This window comes from Tachyglossus aculeatus, chromosome 17, assembly GCF_015852505.1.
Source record: "Tachyglossus aculeatus isolate mTacAcu1 chromosome 17, mTacAcu1.pri, whole genome shotgun sequence".
Lineage (NCBI taxonomy): Eukaryota > Metazoa > Chordata > Mammalia > Monotremata > Tachyglossidae > Tachyglossus > Tachyglossus aculeatus.
Genome location: NC_052082.1, coordinates 1,155,977 through 1,176,684, shown reverse-complemented (window position 1 = coordinate 1,176,684; position 20,708 = coordinate 1,155,977). Strand labels below are relative to the sequence as shown.

Genomic DNA, 20,708 nt, shown 5'->3' with positions numbered 1-20,708 from the left:
AAGGAGAAGAAGGGGGAAAGGGGGGAGTGAAGGAGGTGGGTTGGGGGGCGGGGAGGGGGAAGGAAGTGGAGAAGGGGGAGATAGTGGAGTCATTCATTCATTCATCTAATCGTATTTATTGACTGCTTACTGTGTGCACAGCACTGTACTAAGCGCTTGGGAAGTACAAGTTGGCAACCTATAGAGACGGTCGCTATCCAACAACGGGCTCACAGTCTAGAAGGGGGAGACAGACAACAAAACAAAACGTGGTCAGGTGTCAAATAATCAGAATAGACAGAAGTAAAGCTAGATGCACATCACTGACAAAACAAATAGAATAGTAAATATGTATAAGTAGAATAAATAGAGTAAAAAATCTGTACAAACATATATACAGGTGCTGTGGGGAGGGGAAGGAGGTAGGGCGGGGAGGGGGAGAGGAAAAAGGGGGTTCAGCCTGGGAAGGCCTCCTGGAGGAGATGAGTTCTCAGTAAGGCTTTGGAGGGAGGAAGGGAGCTAGCTTGTCTTGAGCTAGCTTGGCTTGAGAAGCAGCGTGGCTCAGTGGAAAGAGCCCGGGCTTTGGAGTCAGAGGTCGAATCCTGGCTCCGCCACATGTCTGCTGTGTGACCTTGGACAAGTCACTTAACTTCTCGGAGCCTCAGTTACCTCATCTGTAAAATGGGGATTAAGACTGTGAGCCCCGCGTGGGACAACCTGATCACCTTGTATCCCCCCCAGCGCTTAGAACAGTGCCTGGCACATAGTAAGCGCTTAACAAATGTCATCATATACATATATATGTGCGGAGGGAGGGCAGGGGGAGGACGTGGGCCGTCAGAAAGGGCGGGGTGGGGGTGGGACAGGGACTGAAGCCGCAAGAAAGGTCATCGGCGTTTTTGGAGGCTTCTGCCCTAGCGTACTGAAGGTCAGCCCTGAATTAGGAGAGATTTAGCAGCCACATTCGGGCCGCCGTCACTCTCCTCTGGCCTGGGCTGCTGGTTTTTCAGGTACCGGCTTGTGGTTGGGCGCGGGCGCGCGCGCGCGCACACACACACACAAACACACACACACACACACACACACACACACACGCCCACGCCCACTCCGTAGACCCATATAAATCCCGTTGGTCTGCCCATCCGAGGCCGCCCCATCCTCCCGCCAAGCCTCCGCAGGGAGATCGCGCTGGTCGCATCTGCAGGTTGGTGGTCTCTCTCTCTGCGGCCTGGGCATCTGCAGGGTTGGTGGTCTCCGCCTGCGGCCTGGGCATCTGCAGGGTTGGTTCGTCTCCCCGCGGCCCGGCGGGGATTCGTTCGCAATCCAACAACCCTCGCTGTGCCGTCTCGGTCGGGAAGGAGGTACCAGGTCGGGGGTGCCCAGGACGGGTGCCCAGCTGCCCGGGCAGCGGGGATGGGCCAGAGTGTCCAGTGGGGAGGAGGGGGTCTCAGGTGGCCTCCGTTTTGGGGGGTGTATTTGTGTGTGTGTGTGAGTGTGTAGCACCTGTATATATGTTTGTACATATTTATTACTCTATTTATTTTACTTGTACATATTTATTCTATTTATTTTATTTTGTTAGTATGTTTGGTTTTGTCTCCCCCTTTTAGACCGTGAGCCCACTGTTGGGTAGGGACTGTCTCTATATGTTGCCAATTTGTACTTCCCAAGCGCCTAGTACAGTGCTCTGCACACAGTAAGCGCTCAATAAATACGATTGATGATGTGTGTGTGTGTGTGTGAGAGAGAGAGAGAGACAGAGAGAGATCCGTCCGGAGCAGCCGGTCCTGCCAGCCCGGCCGGGATGCCTGGGCTCCGGATGCGCAAGGCCCGGGTTCGCCGGCCGCCCTATAGCCAGATCGAGGGCGGCAACTGTGCGCCGCGCTGTCCCCGGGGTGGTTGGGGCCCTCCGGGACCGGCAGCCGGCACCTGCTGTCGGTTATGGGGCCATCACCCGCTGGGACCAGTTCCTTTCAGCGCAGTAAACAGAAATCAAACAATCAATCATATTTATTGAGCACTTACTGTGTGCAGAGCACTGTACTAAGCGCTTGGGAAGTACAAGTTGGCAACATAGAGAGACAGTCCCTACCCAACAGTGGGCTCACAGTCTAAAAGGGGGAGACAGAGAACAAAACCAAACATACTAGCAAAATAAAATAAGTAGAATAGATATGTACAAGTAAAATAAATAGAGTAATAAATATGTACAAACATATATACATATATACAGGTGCTGCGGGGAAGAGAAGGAGGTAAGATGGGGGGATGGAGAGGGGGACGAGGGGGAGAGGAAGGAAGGGGCTCAGTCTGGGAAACCACGGGGAACCCCCCGGGGAAGGGGCGGTGGGGACGTGCTGGACTGGACTTGGGGACGTGCTGCCCTGGACTTCTCCCCGGACGATTTTCCCCGCTAAAGATCGCACTTGGAATCGCTCAGAGCGAAACGGAGTGTCTAAGACGCAGCCCAGAGCTTGCCAGTTGGGGCTCAAGGCAGGTGGAGGGGAGCTGCTGGATGGAGGGGCACGGGCGAGGCGGGCGGTGAAGGCTCCCGCTACTACTACTAATGATGGTTTGTGTTAAGCGCTTACTATGTGCCAAACACTGTTCTAAGCGCTGGGGTAGATACAGGGGAATCAGGTGGTCCCACATGGGGCTCACAGTCTTAATCGCCGTTTTACAGATGAAGGAACCGTGGCCCAGAGATGTGAAGTGACTTGCCCAAGGTCACACAGCAGATGAGTGGCGGAGCAGGGATTAGAACCCATGTCTTCTGACTCCCAAGCCCGTGCTCTTGCCACTAGGCCATGCTGCTTCTTCTTGGCGCAGCCTTTTTTTTTTAATGACATTCTTTAAGCATTTACTATGCACCAGCCACTGTACTAAGTGCTGGGGTAGAGACAAGTGATCAGGTTGGCCACAGTCCATGTCTCATGTGGGGGTTCATTATCTCAACGCCTATTTTCCAGATTAGGGAGCTGAGGCACAGAGAAGTTAAGTGACTTGCCCAAGGTCACACAGCAGAGACTTCAGGGATCTGGGATTAGAACTCAGGTCTTCTGACTTCCAGACCCGTGCTTTTCCCACCAGGCCAGGCTGCGTTCCTCAAGCAGCAGGTTAGGTCATCAATAAAGCCATCAGAGCACAGTACTAGGCGCTTGGGGGAGTACAATACATCAGAGTTGGTAGGCACATTTCCTGTACCTTTCCCCTAGTAATAGTGCTAGTATTTGTTAAGCGCCTACTATGTGCAAAGCCCTGCACTGAGTGCCGGGAAAGTGGGTGTGGGGAAAGGGGCAGGGGCAGAAAGCAGCTATATGTTAACTTTTCGTAGTTATATGAAAATATAACAGCAGAGGAAGCCAGGCTAGTAGAGAAATTTGGTTTATGTGCTGGGGAAAGAGGGTGTTTCTTTGCTGGACTTTGGCAGCTCTGGGAGCAGATCTGTCACGGTGAAATTAACTTCTCCTAAACTAACATCCTCGGAGCTCCCAGGCTGCTCCACAGGCCCCAGTGCTGCATCCCGTTGGGCCCAGCTGCCCCCAGCAGCCTTTTCTCCAGCAGGGCTCTTGCTGGCTCCCAGCCCGGCTATCCAGTGTGTCCTCATATCTTCCTCCGGAGGAAGTAGGTGGGAGTGTCCACTCCCTGTGGGCAGGGAACCTGTTTCTTATTCATTTTGTACTTCCCAAGTACCTGGTACAATGTACTGTGCCAGATGGGTGCTCAGTAAATATTACTACTCCTGCCCCTACTATCCCCATTTTACAGATGAGAAAACCAAGGCCCAGAGATGTGAAGGACCGGGCCGTGGCCAGAGGCCATGCTGGTGCTAGAAGCTTGCTGCACCTTGTCAGCACTGCAGTTCTTCGGGGTGCTTCTCCAAACATTAATGGGGCGGGCCGAGGAGGGGGGGAGGTGAGACGCCCTCCCCACGACAATCAAAATCACCACTCACTGGGACCCAATGGAGACTAGAACTAATTTTCTTGTATCCACCGCAGTGCTTAATACAGTGCCTGGCACATAGTAAGTGCTTAACAAAGACCACAATTGTTATTATCATTATTATTGTTATTATCATTATTATTAGACCGGCTGAAGTCCAGTTGAGAGACCCAGGGCTCGTGTGCTTGGAGGAGCTCCCTGCTGCCCTGCTGCCCCGGCCCTGCCTGCTCACCACAAGGTTGGGGCTCCGGCCGGTGCCCCGTTCACCTCTTGGCTCAGAGAGCAGTCATGTGGCTGTGGTGCCTATCAGCTCCTCCCTGCGTCAGAGCCCTGCTGGAGGCGGCACGTCAGAGCCCTTCTGGAGCCTGGGAGGCCTTGGGGTTAGGCAGGGTACACTGGCCTGGCACCCCTGGCCGTGGGGGCAGGTGAAGCTTTCTAGGTCGGTACAACCGGCCGCTGGGCAAGGATTGATCTGGGGAGGCGGGCCGAGCTCCACAGCTCCCAGATTTCATCCCAAGCAGGAGCCAAAGGAAAGGACGTGCTGGGGAGGGGAGGTGAGACGAGTTCCGTCTTCAGCTTGGAGTTGCTGGAGCAGGAAGGAGGTGATCTTTGGATTATTAATGCAATCAGCTAGCAGAAATGCGTCCATCTCTGTCGATTGGAGTTGCAAAAGGGGCTGATGATAAAATGGGGGTTCCATCATTTTTCATTAAAATTCTTCCTTCCTAGTTCAATCGTCAATCAATTGGTGGTATTTACTGAATGGTTACTGTGTGATTGATGTGCTTATGCTTGATGAAATTATGAACGATATGATAAAATTGTGAAGTGGCTCTCTTACTGTGCACCTAAACACAGTCACGTCCACAATCTCACCACCTCATTGTCTTTTATCCTCAGAACCTCTCCTGGCCAGGAAGGGAGGGGCAAGAATCAGACTCATTTTACTAATGGAGCTATGGAGGCAGGAAATGAAATCAAAGCCAGAACTCGAACCCAGGATCCCTGACCCCTAGCCCAGTCCCAGCCACTGAGGAGAAGGTCACTTGGGTCACTGACATCTGGACTCTCCTATTTGCCCCTGGGTCCTCTGACTTTAGCTCTAAAAATTTAAGTAAGTAGGAGGCGAGGGTGAACTGGCTTTCAGATTGTTTACAGCAGGAATGATTTTTTAAAGCCTTTTTTGCCCATCTTAGAAACCGCAGCTCCCACCTGACTGATGTGGAGTTATGTTAGTGAGTTATTTAGTTAGTTAGAGAAGTTTTAAAGGGCATGCTATGGAGGGAGGTTCTGGGCATTGAGAACTGCAGAACTGGGCGTGGTGAGGGAGCTGTTGATTGGAGGGCTGCTTTACACCTTGCCTAACTGTTTGGGATTCCACTGCCTAGTAACCATGAACAAACACGGACTGCAGGAGGGAAGGGGTGCAGGGGGTGAGAAGGGGCAGCGACGGGGGCAGGAAAGGGCGAGGAGGGCTGGGGAGCAAGGAGGGGTGGGGAGGGTACACTGTGTCCCAGGTCTGCAGGAGGGCGGCGGTGTATGTACAGGACAAGGCAGGTATCTTCCATGCTGACACTCTCCTTAGGCTGGCAGGGGGCCAAGCCCGCCCTTGGCATAATGAAATCCCATCTCCCGTAGAACCCCGGGCAGCAGCGGACATGTCTGCTGAAAAAGGCAGCATGGTCAGGCAGGCAGGGAGTCCTGCTCTGGCTGAAGAAGTTTGAGTTCCATTTTCAGCCCCACCTTAGTTTCCCCATCTGTAAAATGGAAAGTATTTTTCCCTGCCCTTCCTTCCCATGAGATGTTTTGAGGCTGACAAGCTCCTCTTCAAAGTTATTCCGGGCTCCTTGGAGAGAATTGTTTAATGCAGAGACTAGGGATTGATACAGGAGTCAGTTATGAAGTTTCTCAGCACAAGGCTATTGATGGATGGATGGATGGATGGATGGATGGATGGATGGATGGATGGATCAGTCGGCTGATGGCCCAATCATTCTTTACTGAGTTGCTCACTTCTTACAAGGTGGCTGTGTTCTTGGGATTCCTGGGTCAGCTCAAGTCAGGCCAGGATTCTGTCTCCAACAGTGGAAGCAGGATAATATTAATAATAACAATAATGATAGTACTTGTTAAGTGCTTACTGTGCCAAACACTGTTCTAAGTGCTGGGGTAGATACAAGTTAATCAAGTTGGACACATCAGCTCAGATTCTTAATCCCCATTTTACAGATGAGGTAACTGAGGCCCAGGGATATTAAGTGACTTGCCCAAGGTCACACAGCGGGCATATGGCGGAGCTGGGATTAGAACCCAAGCCCTTCTTACTCCCAGGGCCTTCTTTCTTCTGCTCCCATTTAGTGGATAGAGCACATAGTGGGTGTGAGCCTGTGATGTTGGCCTTCTTGGGCAGCCTCCCTAAGGGAAAGAGATGGACCATCTAAGGTCTTGATTCTTTTGGGGTAAAAAAAGGGTTTTCCTGCTAAACTCGCCCATCTGGCCCCCACCCCAGTGCATAGCTGCTTACTTACTGTTCTCATTTTCTGATGGATTAGATTGAGTTCCTGTTCTGAGGTAGCAGATCTTTCCTCCCACTGGCCAGGAGCTCCCCTCCTCTGCAGCAAGGGGTAGCTCTTAGTGGAGAATTTTCCATTGGCTCAATCAATCAATCAGTCAATCATTGGATGCCGCTTTCAATGCCACTGACAATCTTCAAAGTGCTCAGTGCAGCCCAAGCAGGGAGAAGCCAGAGCTGCTGGCCGGTCTTTGAAAACTGTTGCCCAGGCCTGTCTGCTGACAGTGGAACAGGACTGCCGGTTCCTGGGTCTCCCGCACTCTTTCTTTTCTCCTTCCTTCCTCCTTTCCCATCTCCTTCCCTCCTCCTTTCCCATCTCCTTCCCTCCTCCTTCCCCATCTCCTTCCCTCCTCCTTCCCCATCTCCTTCCCTCCTCCTTCCCTCCTCCTTTCCTTTCTCCTTCCTTCCTCCTTTCCCATCTCCTTCCCCATCTCCTTCCCTCCTTCCCCTCCTCCAGGAGGCCTTCCCAGACTGAGCCCCTTCCTTCCTCTCCCCCTCCTCCCCCTCTCCACCCCCCCCATCTTACCTCCTTCCCTTCCCCACAGCACCTGTATATATGTATATATATTTGTACATATTTATTACTCTATTTATTTATTTATTTATTTTACTTGTACCTATCTATTCTATTTATTTTATTTTGTTAGTATGTTTGGTTTTGTTCTCTGTCTCCCCCTCTTAGACTGTGAGCCCAATGTTGGGTAGGGACTGTCTCTATATGTTGCCAATTTGTACTTCCCAAGCGCTTAGTACAGTGCTCTGCACATAGTAAGCACTCAATAAATATGATTGATTGATTGATTGATTGGGTCTGTTTAAGTCTCCCCAGCATCTCGGCTGACACTCACTGTGTTTACCCGAGGAGCCTCCAGCCCAGTGGTAGGCCCAGCCCTCCAATAATAGCCTCTGAAGCTTGTGGTTCCACTCTGGGTGGGCAGGGAGGATGTGCCAGCGATCTCTCAGTCTTCTCTGCTCTGGCAAGGGAGGTTGGAATTGTGGTTACGGGATGATGCTGCAAGGAAACCAAGCTAGAGAATGAGAGTAACAATTGGGTGGCCACTGGTCCAGTTATCCTGCAGTGACAGTCCAGTCAGTGTCCATCTGGTTTCCCTCCTTCTTCCTCCATAAAGTGGCCTGTCATCTGACTTCATCCCGCAGGGACTGTCCGGTGTCCAGCTGGTCTGACCCCTGCCTGGCACAGATACGGCCCTGGAAGCCTTTGTGTCTGCTGTTTTTATTGTATGAACCAGAAGCACGTGGAACAGAAGAAGGGTGTCGGGGTGAGGCCCACTTGTGGTCACACTGGTTCGTGGCCTATAAAAAGAGCACAGGACTGGGAGTCAGAAGAACTGGGTTCTAGTCCCAACTCTGCCACTGACGTGCTATGTGACCTTGGGCAGTTCACTTCATCTCTCTGGTAGTCAGTTTCCTCTCTGGAAGAGATCACTGCTCTCCCTCTTTCTAGACTATGAGCTCCATGAGGGACACAGACAGTGTCCAAGCTGATTATTCCATCTTACCCTCAGTGCTTGACATGATGCTTGGAACACTGTAAGTGCTTAATCAGTGTTGTAAAGAGGCCAGGGGCAGACCACCTGACCCTGAAGTCTCTTTCATCGTTAGAGTCAGCGGGAAGGAAGGAGCGCCTCATCAAGGGACTGGATCCCTGTGCCTCTGACTCAGCCTGGGGGTCCGGCTGGCAGAAGACACTCAGTCCCGACCCTTTTGGTTCCTTAGGCTTGACTGGCTGGCCCATCACTTCCTTCCAAAAATCGCAGCCCGTTCTTGAATCTGGCCCACTGGAATGTCCTGAGCACTTATTGAGTGAAGGCACAGTGCTCAGCACTTGGGAGCTGCAACAGAAGCCCAGGGAATGTTCCCTGCCCTCAAGAGGCTAATGCTGTAACTTAGAAATCGCAAGTGTGAAAGCCGTCCCCAGTACACACACACTCTCTCTCTCTCTCTCTCTCTCTCTCTCTCTCTCTCTCTCTCTCTCTCTCTCTCTCTCTCTCTGTCCCCCCCCCCCACACCCCACCCCCCGTGGTCCAGGCTGAATTGCCAGAGGGCTCCCTGGTACCTCTCCACCATAGGCAGCCCTGGAAATGTAACATGGACATTTTAACAATAAAGATGGCACTTATCATTATTCCATTTTACAAGAGGGAACTTCTGTACAACTAAGACGTGTTTGACACCTCAGTAGTTTGATACAACCAAGAATCTCCAAAGCCTTACAACATGGCCCTTTAGAGTTCTCACCTTCAGATAATAAAAATAATGACAGTAACCTGGTATCTGTTTAGCCCTTACTCTGTGCCAGGCACCTTATTAAGCCCTAGAGTAGATACAAGATAATTTGTCCCAAATGGGGCTCACAGTTTTAAGTAGGATGGAGAACAGGTATTCAATCCCCATTTTACAGATGAGGAAACTGAGGGACAGAGAAGTTAAGTGTTTTACCCAAGGTCACACAGCAGATAAGTGGTGAACTCCAGTCCTCTGATTTCCAAGCCCATGCTCTTTCCTAATGCATCTATCAATAGTATGTATTGACGGCCTACTGGGGACTAGTCTATGTGCTTGGGAGAGACCAATACAGTTAGTAGACATGATCCCTGCCCTCAAGGAGCTTACAATCTACTTTTGTGCAGAGCACTATATCAAGTGCTTAGGATTCCTGCCCCTGAGGAGCTCAGTCTAGCTGAGACAGACACTATAGTCAATTACAGGGAGGAAGAAGAAGGGGATGTGTGCCTCTCTAGCTCCTAGCTCCTTGCCCAAAAGTCCAGCTGTCATCCCCGGAGCCGAATATGAGGGATCGCTCAACTGGGCTGCTTCGGTGGCACAGCCGCAGGGACGGACAGCTTTGGCCTCTGACCTGATCGGGAAGGCCACAGAGCGTCAGTGCTGATGGGGTAGCTGGAGCTAGAAAACAGGGTTTGGGAAAGGCTTCTCCAGGTATGGTCCCAGAAACTAGAAGCTCTGTGTGGATTTTCCAATCGCTAAACCCTACCAGAGCTTGCTTTCTGCAGGTGGAAATGGAAATTCACCAAAGGAGCCCTTGGAAGACTTTGCCTAAATTTGCTTGTGCAAATTGAAAAGTCTGTAACCTGTCTCCATTTCCCTCGAGTCACCCTGCCTGCTGTTCTATCTGCTTTGAAGCCCATAGTCTTCACTCAAATCAAATGTAACATCAGGCACTTTCCAAAGTGAAATTTTTGTAGCAAGGAAGAAACTTCCTGAATTGGCAGGTGTGTAAGGCCTTCCTGGCTAGCGGGAAGGACATGAATGGAGTCTCAAGCAGGAAGTTTTAGTAAACTAGATTGCAGAGACCACTTAGAGGGCTTTTGAAGGCCGCCTCTTTTTTGGTCTGTTTGAAACCACAGGATTTCTGGAATAGGCTAGCCATGAGCAGCTGGAAAGCTGCCCGAGCAGAATCTTACCCCAGTTCCTTCTGTACTTGTGACTCTGGCAGCTTCTACCTGTGACGCTGTAGAACAACACCCTCCTCCCCATCCACCAGGGAGATCAAAGTGGTTCATGCCGTAACTGCCCTGTGGTGGGGAAGTCCACCAGTCTTGCATCCAGAGTGTCCAGTAGCCCAGTTTACCTTTAATCTGGTAGGGACAGTCCAGTGTCCAGCCAATTTGTCTCTTATCAGGCACCAGTCCCCTTTGCATTGGACATTTTTAGTTTCAGCACCAGCTTCCCTTTGCTGCCAAGTGCTGTGTCTCATAAGAGGTGCCCATGTTCACTGGGACCTGGGAGGTAGACACAGAGGCTCTGGAGGGAAGAGGTGGAGGTCAGGGGTCTTTCTGGTGACACACTCTAGGTATGGGCAGATTTGGAAAGACTTCTACAAAACGGTGCATGTGGCATCACCACGCTAGGCTGTGTGTCCAGCATAACATATATTACTGCACATGTGTCTGGAGGTCCGGTGATCACTCTAATAAAACAATAATAATATTTGTTAAGGACTTACTATGTAACCAGGGTAGATACAAAAAAAAATCACTAGATAGGTTCCCTATCCCACATGGGGCTCACAGTTTAAGTAGATCGGCGAGCCGACATTGGATCCCTACATTAACAAATGAGGAAACTGAGATATCGAGAAGCAGCGTGGCTTAGTGGAGAAAGCCTGGGCTTGGGAGTCAGAGGTCATGGGTTTTAATCCCCGCTCTGCCACTTGTCAGCTGTGTGACCTTAGGCAAGTCACTTCACTTCTCTGTGCCTCAGTTACCTCATCTGTAAAATGGGGATTGAGACTGTGAGCCCCATGTGGGACAACCTAATAACCTTGTATCTCCTCCAGCGCTTAGAACAGTGCTTGGCACAAAATAAGCGCTTAACAAATATCAACATTATTATTTATTATTTGTGACTGCCCAAGGTCACCAAGCAGGTAAGTGGTGGAGCCGGGATTAGAATCCAAGTCCTGTGACTTGCAGTACATCCCTTTTCCTAGGTTTCCTGGAGGTCTGGTGTCATTTCCGAAGCAGAGAAGGTGATGCAATTCACTCAGCGGTCTGGCATTCAGCTGACCAGGCAGAGCAAAATCAGTTTGGATGTCCTCACTCTCACCCAGTCCGGACTCTACCCCAAACCTCTCTCTTTCCCCAAGGGTCAGGTTGTCATCCTTCTCGCCAGTTATTGCGGACCTGCAGTAGAGTCCAGGGCCAAGACACCCGAGGGAGTTAGAAAGAAAGAACAGACACGGTCCGTGCCTTCGGGGAACTTTTGGGTCGAAATGTTCCTGCCCAGCCTTCTGTCCTTCTCACTGAGCTTTGAAGTGCTTCTGCTGTTTGTGATTCAGCCATTGAGGGCGGGACAACCCATTAGATCTCTGCCGCTAAGGATGTTATGAAAATGGTATTCCCTGGAATCAAGTAGAGCTATTCATTAATTTATACGCCCATTTGTTTCCTAACAAGGGTAACCAGATACCACCGCCTAATTTACACAGTATTCCATCAAAGAAACACGCAGCTAATGACTGTCTTTCTCCATTTACACCTGTTCCAACATGCAAGTCTCTGGATGAGCTGTCGCAGAAAAAAACCCTGATGTTTACACAAGGCAGTTTATGACTACAGTTCTGAGTAATTCACTACTGGAAGTCTCTCAACTGTTGTTTTTTTTTCTTACTTATTTAGATCCCTTCCCAAGTCACTGTGCACTGTGCCTTCCCCTGGTTTCCAGGACACAGTGTAGCTCTGGAGTCTTTAATACCTGCAATGTCAGCTAAGGGCAACTGTATGCAGTAGACCTCGGGAATTACAGTAAGCCAGGAGTTGCAATGGCACTGCGATTTTGTACAGCCTGATTGTCAATCAGTGGTATTTACTGATTATTTACTATACGCAAGGCACTGTAGTAAGCACTTGGGAGAGAACAACAGAACAGAGTTGGTAGACATGTTCCCTGCCCACAGCGAGTATACATTGCCTCTCTATGCCAGTGGTTAGCACAGTTATTACATTCACAGAAAGTGCTTCATCAATGGTGTCATTATTAAATGGTTTTACTACTCCAGGAAGAAATGAATGAATAGAGATATGGCTGTCTTTTGGACTGACTCAAAGGAAATATCCATCGTGGGAGTCACAGAGAGAGAGTGAGAGAGAGAGAGAGAGAGTAGCGCCAATCCAGGCCTTGCAGTCCAGGCCAGACTATGCTCACACAACGTGCTGTCTCATGGCTTGGTATGCTGGTTTGTTGCCATGCCTGGTGCTCTTCCCACTTTTGCCTCGTCGACACTTGATCTTTTCGAAGCTGCTCAAAAAGAATCATAGCTTTCTCACATGCAGTGTTGTTCTGCTCTCTGTCTGCTGTAGGGTCTCAGCTTTCAGCCGAGATGCTGAATCGTCTGAGGCTGAGCTTTCAGCATTCTCAAAGTGTTTCTCTGACTCTGGGTTTCCCCTGTTTCAGCTCATCTTTCATCAACCATTTAGGTGTAGGGATGCTTTATCAAGATAATCATTTTTGTGGTCATTTTTATGGGAGATATTGGATTAATGCTTCGGCACACCAAAAGCAGCATGTAAGCACCTTCACTGCTGTCCAACAGGAAATTTCCAGGTTTCAGAGCACTTGACCATGCAGAAACTGGAGGTTTGGCTGGGGACCCTTATCTGTCCTCTGCCTGAGGAGTGAGACGCTTCCTGTGTTAGACTGCAGCCAGTTTTGAGGGGCACTGTGAGAGGGTAATTGTTGGGAGTTTAGAAGCAGCCAGTACCGGGAGCATTCTGTTGTTCATAAGGAGGAAGCTCTGTGGCAAATTGGCCTAGTGGAAAAAGCACCAGCCTGAGAGTGAGGGGAACTGATTTCTAATCCCAGTTCCACCCACTTTTTTAAAATGGTATTTGTTAAGGGCATACTATGTATCAGGTACTGTACTAAGCGCTGGAATAGATACAAAGCTAATCGATTAGATACAGTCCAGGTCCTACGTCAGACTTCAAAGTCTTAATCCCCATTTTACAGATGAGCTTAAAGTCACACAGCAGACAAGTGAGAAAGCTGGGATTAGAACCCCGGTCTTCCAACTCCCTGGCCTGTGCTCCTACTAGGCCACGCTGCTTTTCTGTTTTTCTAACCTCTTGTTTGACCTTGGGGAATCAATCAATCGTATTTATTGAGCGCTTACTATGTGCAGAGCACTGTACTAAGCGCTCCCTCAGTTACCTCATCGATTCCTGTTATTCATTCATTCAATCATATTTATTGAGCGCTTACTGGGTGTAGAGCACTGTACTATGTGCTTGGGAAGTACAAGTATGTTATCTATCCCCGCCATGGACTGTGAGCCCCTTGTGGGACAGGGACTGTCTCTGACTTGATTATCTTGTAACTATCCTGGTGGTTAGAACAGTGCTTGGCATAGAGTAAATGTGTAATAAATATGTGATTATCAGGACAGACACATTCCCCATCCCACAGAAAGCTCACAATCAACCTTTATCCACATTTTACAAATGAGGAAACTGAGACCCAGAGAAAGGAAGTGACTTGTCCAGGATCATAAAAAGGATAAGTGGCATAGCTGGGATTAAAACCTGGGTCTCAATCCCGCGCTCTTTCCACTAAGTTATGCTGCTTCTATAGCACAAATTGTCACTCTAAATGACAACCAACTTTCCATTCTATTAATCCTCATGGCTCTTGGAATGGGCCACTAGTGGATGTAAAATGATTTTCACTGTACTTTCTGCCCCTTGGCTGTAAAATATGTTTTTCCTTCAAAGCTGAGCTTCTCTGAGCTTGGCTTCAGCCCAAGGGTGCGTTTCTCAGGAAAGTTCAAGGAAAAGAATAACCTTCAGCTGTTTTTTGAGTTTGACCATATGGAAAAAACAAGCTATCCATACTTAAAAAAAAAGCAATCTCTTCTGGATTTTTTTAAAGCTCAAACTGTTAAGAAAGGGCTACCTTTAAAAAAAAATCCCGTTTGCCTCCAAAATGGTGATTGGTGTCATACTCGCTGCTGTCCTCACAGGTGTGTGCTCCTGTTGAGTTTCGGGGTCTGGGTTTTCTGAGCGGTGGCACTGGACCCATCCCACCCCTCTGGCCATAGAGGCTGAGATGGGGGAAGGTAGCTGGGTTCTAAGGAAGGCTCCCGCTGTCGTACTCATAACTGTACAATGTCGTGATGTGCCAGAAAGACACACGTTGTTGGGAGGGTGTGCCCCTAGTCCATTCTGGTCCAGGTGTGGGACAGAAACCTGGGCTCCGGCAGGCCGAGAGTGTGCATGGTCATGAGGCAGGGCCGGGGCAGGGCCGGCCTGCTCTGCCGAACACATGTCTTTGCTGCACGATTTGGGTGGGGCATGATGGAAGGGTCAGAGGGGCCGGCTCCCCACAACACACATCTGTCCCGGTAAGACATGATCCCCAGCTTGGCACAGGTAGAAACGGTCGAGTGTGTGCCCGTGGCATCGCTCATGGCTGATGCTGTTACGCCTTCCAGCCTCCGCCTCAGCCTGACGGCATGCACTGTCCAGAACTGAGTGTTCCTTCGTGTTTCTGAAAGTTGACAGTGTTTAGCATGGTAAAATTGCAATGATTGGCCAGGGGTAAAGTGTTCTGCCAGTGATGTACATAATGCTAACATAAAAATTTGTATCAAATCTTGGTAGCCATGGAGGGGTCTTCAAACCAACTTCCAGCTAGTCCTTCAGTTTCCCTGGAGCCACTGGTTACTGTGTCGTGACTTTCCCACCATGCACTTTTTTTTATGGTATTTGTTAAGCACTTACTGTGTATCAAGCGCTGTTCTAAGCACGGGGGTAGACACAAGACAATCAGGTGTCCCAAATATGGTTCAAAGTCTAAGTCAGAGAGAGGAGAATTTAATCCCCATTTTACAAATAAAGTAATTAAGGCACAAAGAAAAATTGAAGTGACTTGCCCAAAGTCACACAGCAGACAAGTAAAATAGCTGGGATTAGAACCCAGGTCCTCTGACACACATTTTATTTTTGGTGCTCACGATGAAATGACTTTGGAATTTATTGCGGAAATAACCCTTCATGTGGCTTTTTGTGCAAACTTGTTACATTCACAATGGGCTAATAAGCTTGATCTCATCATTGCACAAGGCAACCTCACACTCTATTGTCTGTTACTCCTGCTGGGCAGAGCAGTGGGTCATATGCAGCCTCTGGGTCAAATGCTACCAATTGATTGCTTCGTATGCTATAACAGAGTACACAATATAACAGAGAGAACACTATAACAGAGTTGGTAGACCTGTTCCCTGGCTACAAGGAACTTGCGGTTCAGAGGTTACAGAGCAGCGACAGTCTACAGTCTTGAGAAGCATGGGTAGAGCATTGGCCTGGACCCGTGGGCCTGGGTTCTAGTCCTGGATCTGCCAGTTGTCTGCTGTGTGACCTTTGGCAAGTCAGTTCACTTCTCTGGGCGCCCTCATTTATAACATGGAAATTAAGACTGTGAGCCCCATGTGGGACATTGACTGTGTCCAACCTGATTTGCTTGTATTCACCCCAGGACTTAGTATAGTGTTTGGCACAGAGTAAATGCTTTGCAAATACCAAAATCATTATTATTATTAGGGGAGACAGGCATTAATATAAATAACTAAATTACATATATGTGTATGTAAGTGATGTGGGGTGAATAAAGGATGCAAATCCAAGCACAAAGGTGAGCCTGAGCCCCAGTGGAAACACGATAGGCCAGGATGAAAGAGTACTAGTGGCTTCCTGCAAACCACCAGCACTGGAATCAGCTCCCTTAGGCAGGGTCTCCAGCCTGAAGTCTCAGACCCAAGACTCCTCCGTCCTTCCCAACGACAGACTCCGTCCCTGTGCCTCTGCTTATGCCACCTCTTGCCAGCATAATAAAAACAGATTTTTCAGCTGTGTGAGGCATAGACTATGCAGATTTGCAGGGGATATGGGTGACGGAAGATGGCTGGAGATGAGGAATTGGAACAGATGTCACCCTGGGAGAAACAGGCAGACCCAAGTAGTCTCAGCCCAGGGACCTACACTACAGTGTGGGCTAGCCATCTCCAGATCCAGAGGAATCTGAGGAGTCTCTAGACTGTATGCTCCTTGTGGGCCGGAATGGGGTCCTCTCCCAAGCACTGCCTATTGGAGGCTCTCCGAAAATACTATGGATGATTGAAGAGCAAGCCAGTGCATTTTGGCACCTAGATCAGCACAGACCTTTGCTCCATGACTTCACTGAGTGTTTATTTTAAATCGCAAGCTCCATTCCCAGGCAGGCTGTGTACATTCCTGGAGTATTAGCAATGATGCTGGAGCCTAAAGGGACAGATTGGGCACGCGCGCGCGAGGCTGACGAGCACCCTGAGCCCTGCTGGGCTATAAATACACCAACACAGCTTGGCCATTGGCAGTGGGCGGAGAGAGACGGGAAGACCCTGGCCTTGCTGCCTCTCAGAGGTCGGAGCGAAACCCGGCAAGGAACAGTGGCCCGAGTGGTCCTGGCTCTCTACTAGGTGTCTTCTCCTCATTCAGCTAGAGAAGCAGTGTAGTCTAGTGGAAAGAGCCCTGGCCTGGGAGTCAGAGGACCTGGGTTCTAATCCTCATTCTGCCAATTACCTGCTGTGTGACTTTGGGCAAGTCATTTCACTTCTCTGTGCCTCAGTTCCCTCATCTGTAAAATGGGGATTGAGACTAGGAACCCCATGTGGGACAGGGACCGTTTCCAACCCGATTTGCTTGTATCCACCCCAGCGCTTAGTACAGTGCCTGGCACATAATAAGCGCTTAACAAATTCCATTATTATTATTAATATTATTAATAACAAAACTATAATAATAATAATATTAGTGGTATTAAGTGTGGTGGGGTCCGGGTGCTTGTTCATTTTGTTGAAGTTGTGCTCCAGTATCTCCAGCTGGTCAGCAGGACCAATTAATTCATTGTAATTAATAATAATACTTATTATTAATAACAAAACAATAATAATAACGGTACTTATTAAGCACTTACTATGTGTCAGGCACAGTACTTAAGCGCTGGGGTGGATACAAGCCAATCGGGTTGGACACAGTGCCTGTCCCACTGGAGAGCCCTTCTGAGAGCTCACCTCCTCCAGGAGGCCTTCCCAGATTGAGCCCTTCCTTCCTCTCCCCCTCCTCCCCCTCCCCATCCCCCCGCCTTACCTCCTTCCCCTCCCCACGGCACCTGTATATATGTATATATGTTTGTACGTATTTATTACTCTATTTATTTATTTAATTTGTACATATTTATTCTATTTATTTTATTTTGTTAATATGTTTTGTTTTGTTTTCTGTCTCCCCCTTCTAGACTGTGAGCCTACTGTTGGGTAGGGACCGTCTCTAGATGTTGCCAACTTGTACTTCCCAAGCGCTTAGTACAGTGCTCTGCGCACAGTAAGCGCTCAATAAATACGATCGAATGAATGAATGAATTTTACGGGTGAGGGAACTGAGGCCCAGAGAGTAATAATAATGAAAATGATAGCAGAGTGAGGGGGCGGGTCTTCTGAGGAGCAGCCCATTCCTGCTTTGGAGGGATTCCCTGCTGGGTTTGGGGAGGGACCCTAAGCCCCTGACGTCCTCCCGGACCCTTGGCCTCTCCCTCCCGGATCCCCGGGGCTCAGCCGGCCTCCTCGTTGCAGCCCCTCGCCGCCGCCCAGGACCATGGCCACGGAGAGCGCCGGTCCCACGGCCGACCAGCTGGAGATCCTGGAGCACAGCTTCAACAAAGTCAACAAGCACCCGGACCCCACCACGCTCTGCATCGTCGCTGCCGAGGCGGGGCTCACCGAAGAGGAGACCCTGGTGAGTGCTCGGACCCGGGCCCCAGGGCCAAGCCCTACCACCCCCTGATCCCTCATCAGGCCCCTGCTTCGGAACCCCCGCACCCCCTGCTCCGGCCCTCGAGCCCTTGGCCCCGTGCTTCCTGCCCTTTGCTCCCACTGCTTCCACCCCTCCCACCCTTTCAGCTCCCCCACCCCGCCCCGCCCCAGCCATTTCTGCCACTTTATACATCTACCCACTAGCATCCTCATCTACCCACTAGCATCCTCACCCCCCCCCCCCACCCTTCTATCCTTCTTAAGCCCCTCTCATGGCTTGTGCCTCCTCCTGCTCCAGTTCTATTCATCACACATCCCCTTCTGCCCCCACCCCTTCCTCAAGTGATGAGCGGCCTCTCCCCCTCCCTTAGAGCACTATCTCTTCCTCTTTTTTTTTCCAAATTTTTGCCCCTCCCCACGCCATGTCCCATCCCCGGGGAATTTCCGGATGCGTTTTTCCCCCCTGGCTGGTGGTCATGGGTGGACACAGTTTTCCTCTGCGCTGATTGTTTCCCAGCAGTGGCAACTTCCCTGGTGCTGGCTCCCTGGCCAGGCTGCCCTCCTAGCCGGGCACCCTCTGAGCCAGATGGGGCCACCCTCCGAGCTGGGCCGGGCCAGGCTGCCCCCTGAACCGAGCTCAGGTTTCTGGGCCTTCTGGTCACCTGAAACAACCTGATCAGCTTCTGGTTGGCAACTGTGCCCATCTAGTAAGGTTCAGGGGATGGCCTCATAAGGGCTGGAAAGCAGGAAATATTGCCGCCCGCAATCATCAAGCAGATGGCAGAGACAGGTTGAGAACAGGACAGATGGAGTGACTGTTGCCATTGGAGCAGACTTGGCTGCATGCAGGGGGATGGTCTGGATGGATGTACCCTGAAGCCTCCTAAGATGGCCTGTAAGGGCTGTGCATGGAGGGGCAGATGGATGGACAAAGAGGGACAGTGGTCTCTGTCCTAGGCAGATACTTATTACAGTGGCCCCTGTACTTCTTCCCACTGCCGCTCCCTGTGCTCACACCTCCTGCTGCAAGTGGAGTCAGCCAGCTGAGGGACTCCCCCAAGCCAAGACCCCATCGCCAAGACAACAAGAGTGGGCATCCCCTGCCCTTGCGCCCTCTGGGGCCCACTGCCTCCTGGGAGGTGGGGTCCCCTGGGCATCCATTCTAAACTGTGAGCCCACTGTTGGGTAGGGACTGTCTCTACATGTTGCCAACTTGTACTTCCCAAGCGCTTAGTACAGTGCTCTGCACACAGTAAGCACTCAATAAATACAATTGATTGATTGATTGATCCATTGATGGGGGAAGATAGTGGGCTCCTCTGATGTTTCACCTTTCTCCCCTCATGGTCTTCTGTTTTGATCCCAAACTGCTGGCCAGGCCCCTAATCACTTACCTTTTGGAGCGAGCCCCTTGTTTTAGTCTAGGGCGGGGTTATCAACAGGAAGCACATAACTGGGCCACACACACACTCTCAGACTTCACCAGCAGCCAAGGACCCCAAAGTCTCAGCCTCCTGTCCGGATCTTCCTCCTACTCCTCCTTCTTTGTCCCCCACCCCCTCACTCCCTGAAAGGCCACCTGCTCCCATCTCCTTCCCCACCCCACTTTCCGAACCTGGGGCTTCATGTCCTGGTCCTTCTCCTCCTCTTGCTCCACCTTTCTCCCACTCCCCATCACTCCACCCCAAGACCTCCTACTCCCATTTCCTTTCCCACCCCGCTGCCCCGACCCAAGGATTCCCTGCCCCATCTCTTTCCCCACCCCACTCCCTGCCCTTGTCTTTGTTCCCAGAGGGGAGCAGGAAGGGGAGCAGCAGGAGTGTCAGAGGGAGAAAGCAGCAGGTCTAAAGAAAAAACAGAAACTTCACCCCAGAGCCTCTGACCTTTCCATAGTATCCTACTGTATCAGAGATGCTTTGTGGTCAGGGGCTGCAAGCAGATACCTTGCCTTCTGGTTGGTGAAGTGGAGACTGCGGCGGCTGCCAGCTGCCTTTGGTGAAAAAGACAGGCCCACGGAGGACAGCGTGTTCCTCGGACTGCAGACCTCATCGGACAGGCTCCTGACCTGCCTCGGAGCCGGACTGTTTCTTGACAGCATCAGAGAGAACAGATGGAGCAGGACGGGCTGACCGTCCTCAGCTCGCACTCCTGCTCGGACCATGACCATGCCCTCAGGGTGGTGGGTACCATGGGCATTATTCCCCTGGAAACCTTCGTCCTCAAGCTCCTTCCCAAGCTCCTCCCAAGCTCTGCTCATCCCTGGCTCTAACTTGACCTCCCCTGATTCCCCCAAACTGCCCAGTGTCACCTTGAACTCTGTTCCTTTCCAGAAATGGTTCAAGAAGCGCCTTGCCCAGTGGCGACAGTCCGAGGGGCTTCCTTCCGAGTGTGGCTCAGTGACCGACTGACCGGGACCCAGGCCCGGCTCCCTCTGCCACCCAAAGACCCCTGTGGCACCGGGGCTTGCTGTCAACGAAGGCCAGCGTTTGCTATTAACACAGTGTTTTTTTCCCAGTGTACATAACCCGCAGAGAACAATGAGTGCAGGAGAGGCAGTGTAGCTCAGGGTGCAACCCACATGGCCTGGTGTAGGGGCAGCAGCAAATGCTGCAGCTCTGGCCGACCCCCTCAGAGCATCTTGCCCTTCTCCGACTGCTCTCTCGATACATTTTCCCACTGTTCGTGTCCACATAAGTGGGCCAGTTCTCAACTTATCTGCTGTCCCCCCATCCCCTGGCCAGAGTCCCTCTCCCATCCACGGAGCCCTGAAGAATTGCCTCCAACACTCCTTATTTAAATGCACTTATTAAATTAATTTCGCTAAATGAACTATTTTTTTTCCTGAGGTAGTGATATTCATAATAAAACCATAATGTTATTGGAACTTGA

The 20,708-nt window shown here is 50.6% G+C and overlaps 1 protein-coding gene across 3 annotated transcripts; it reads left to right on the top strand.

Annotated features, from left to right (window-relative positions):
• Positions 1–909: 909 nt before the first annotated feature.
• Positions 910–20,708, top strand: HOPX (HOP homeobox). Of its 3 annotated transcripts, none has more exons than XM_038759527.1 (3): positions 910–989; positions 17,640–17,802; positions 20,150–20,708. In XM_038759527.1, the coding sequence occupies exons 2-3, from the start codon at positions 17,662–17,664 to the stop codon at positions 20,225–20,227; spliced, it is 219 nt and encodes a 72-aa protein (XP_038615455.1). In that variant the 5' UTR covers positions 910–989; positions 17,640–17,661; the 3' UTR covers positions 20,228–20,708. The 3 variants fall into 3 exon arrangements, with proteins under 3 accessions (XP_038615455.1, XP_038615454.1, XP_038615453.1); XM_038759526.1 differs by lacking the exon at positions 910–989 and adding an exon at positions 1,040–1,183; XM_038759525.1 differs by lacking the exon at positions 910–989 and adding an exon at positions 4,378–4,519.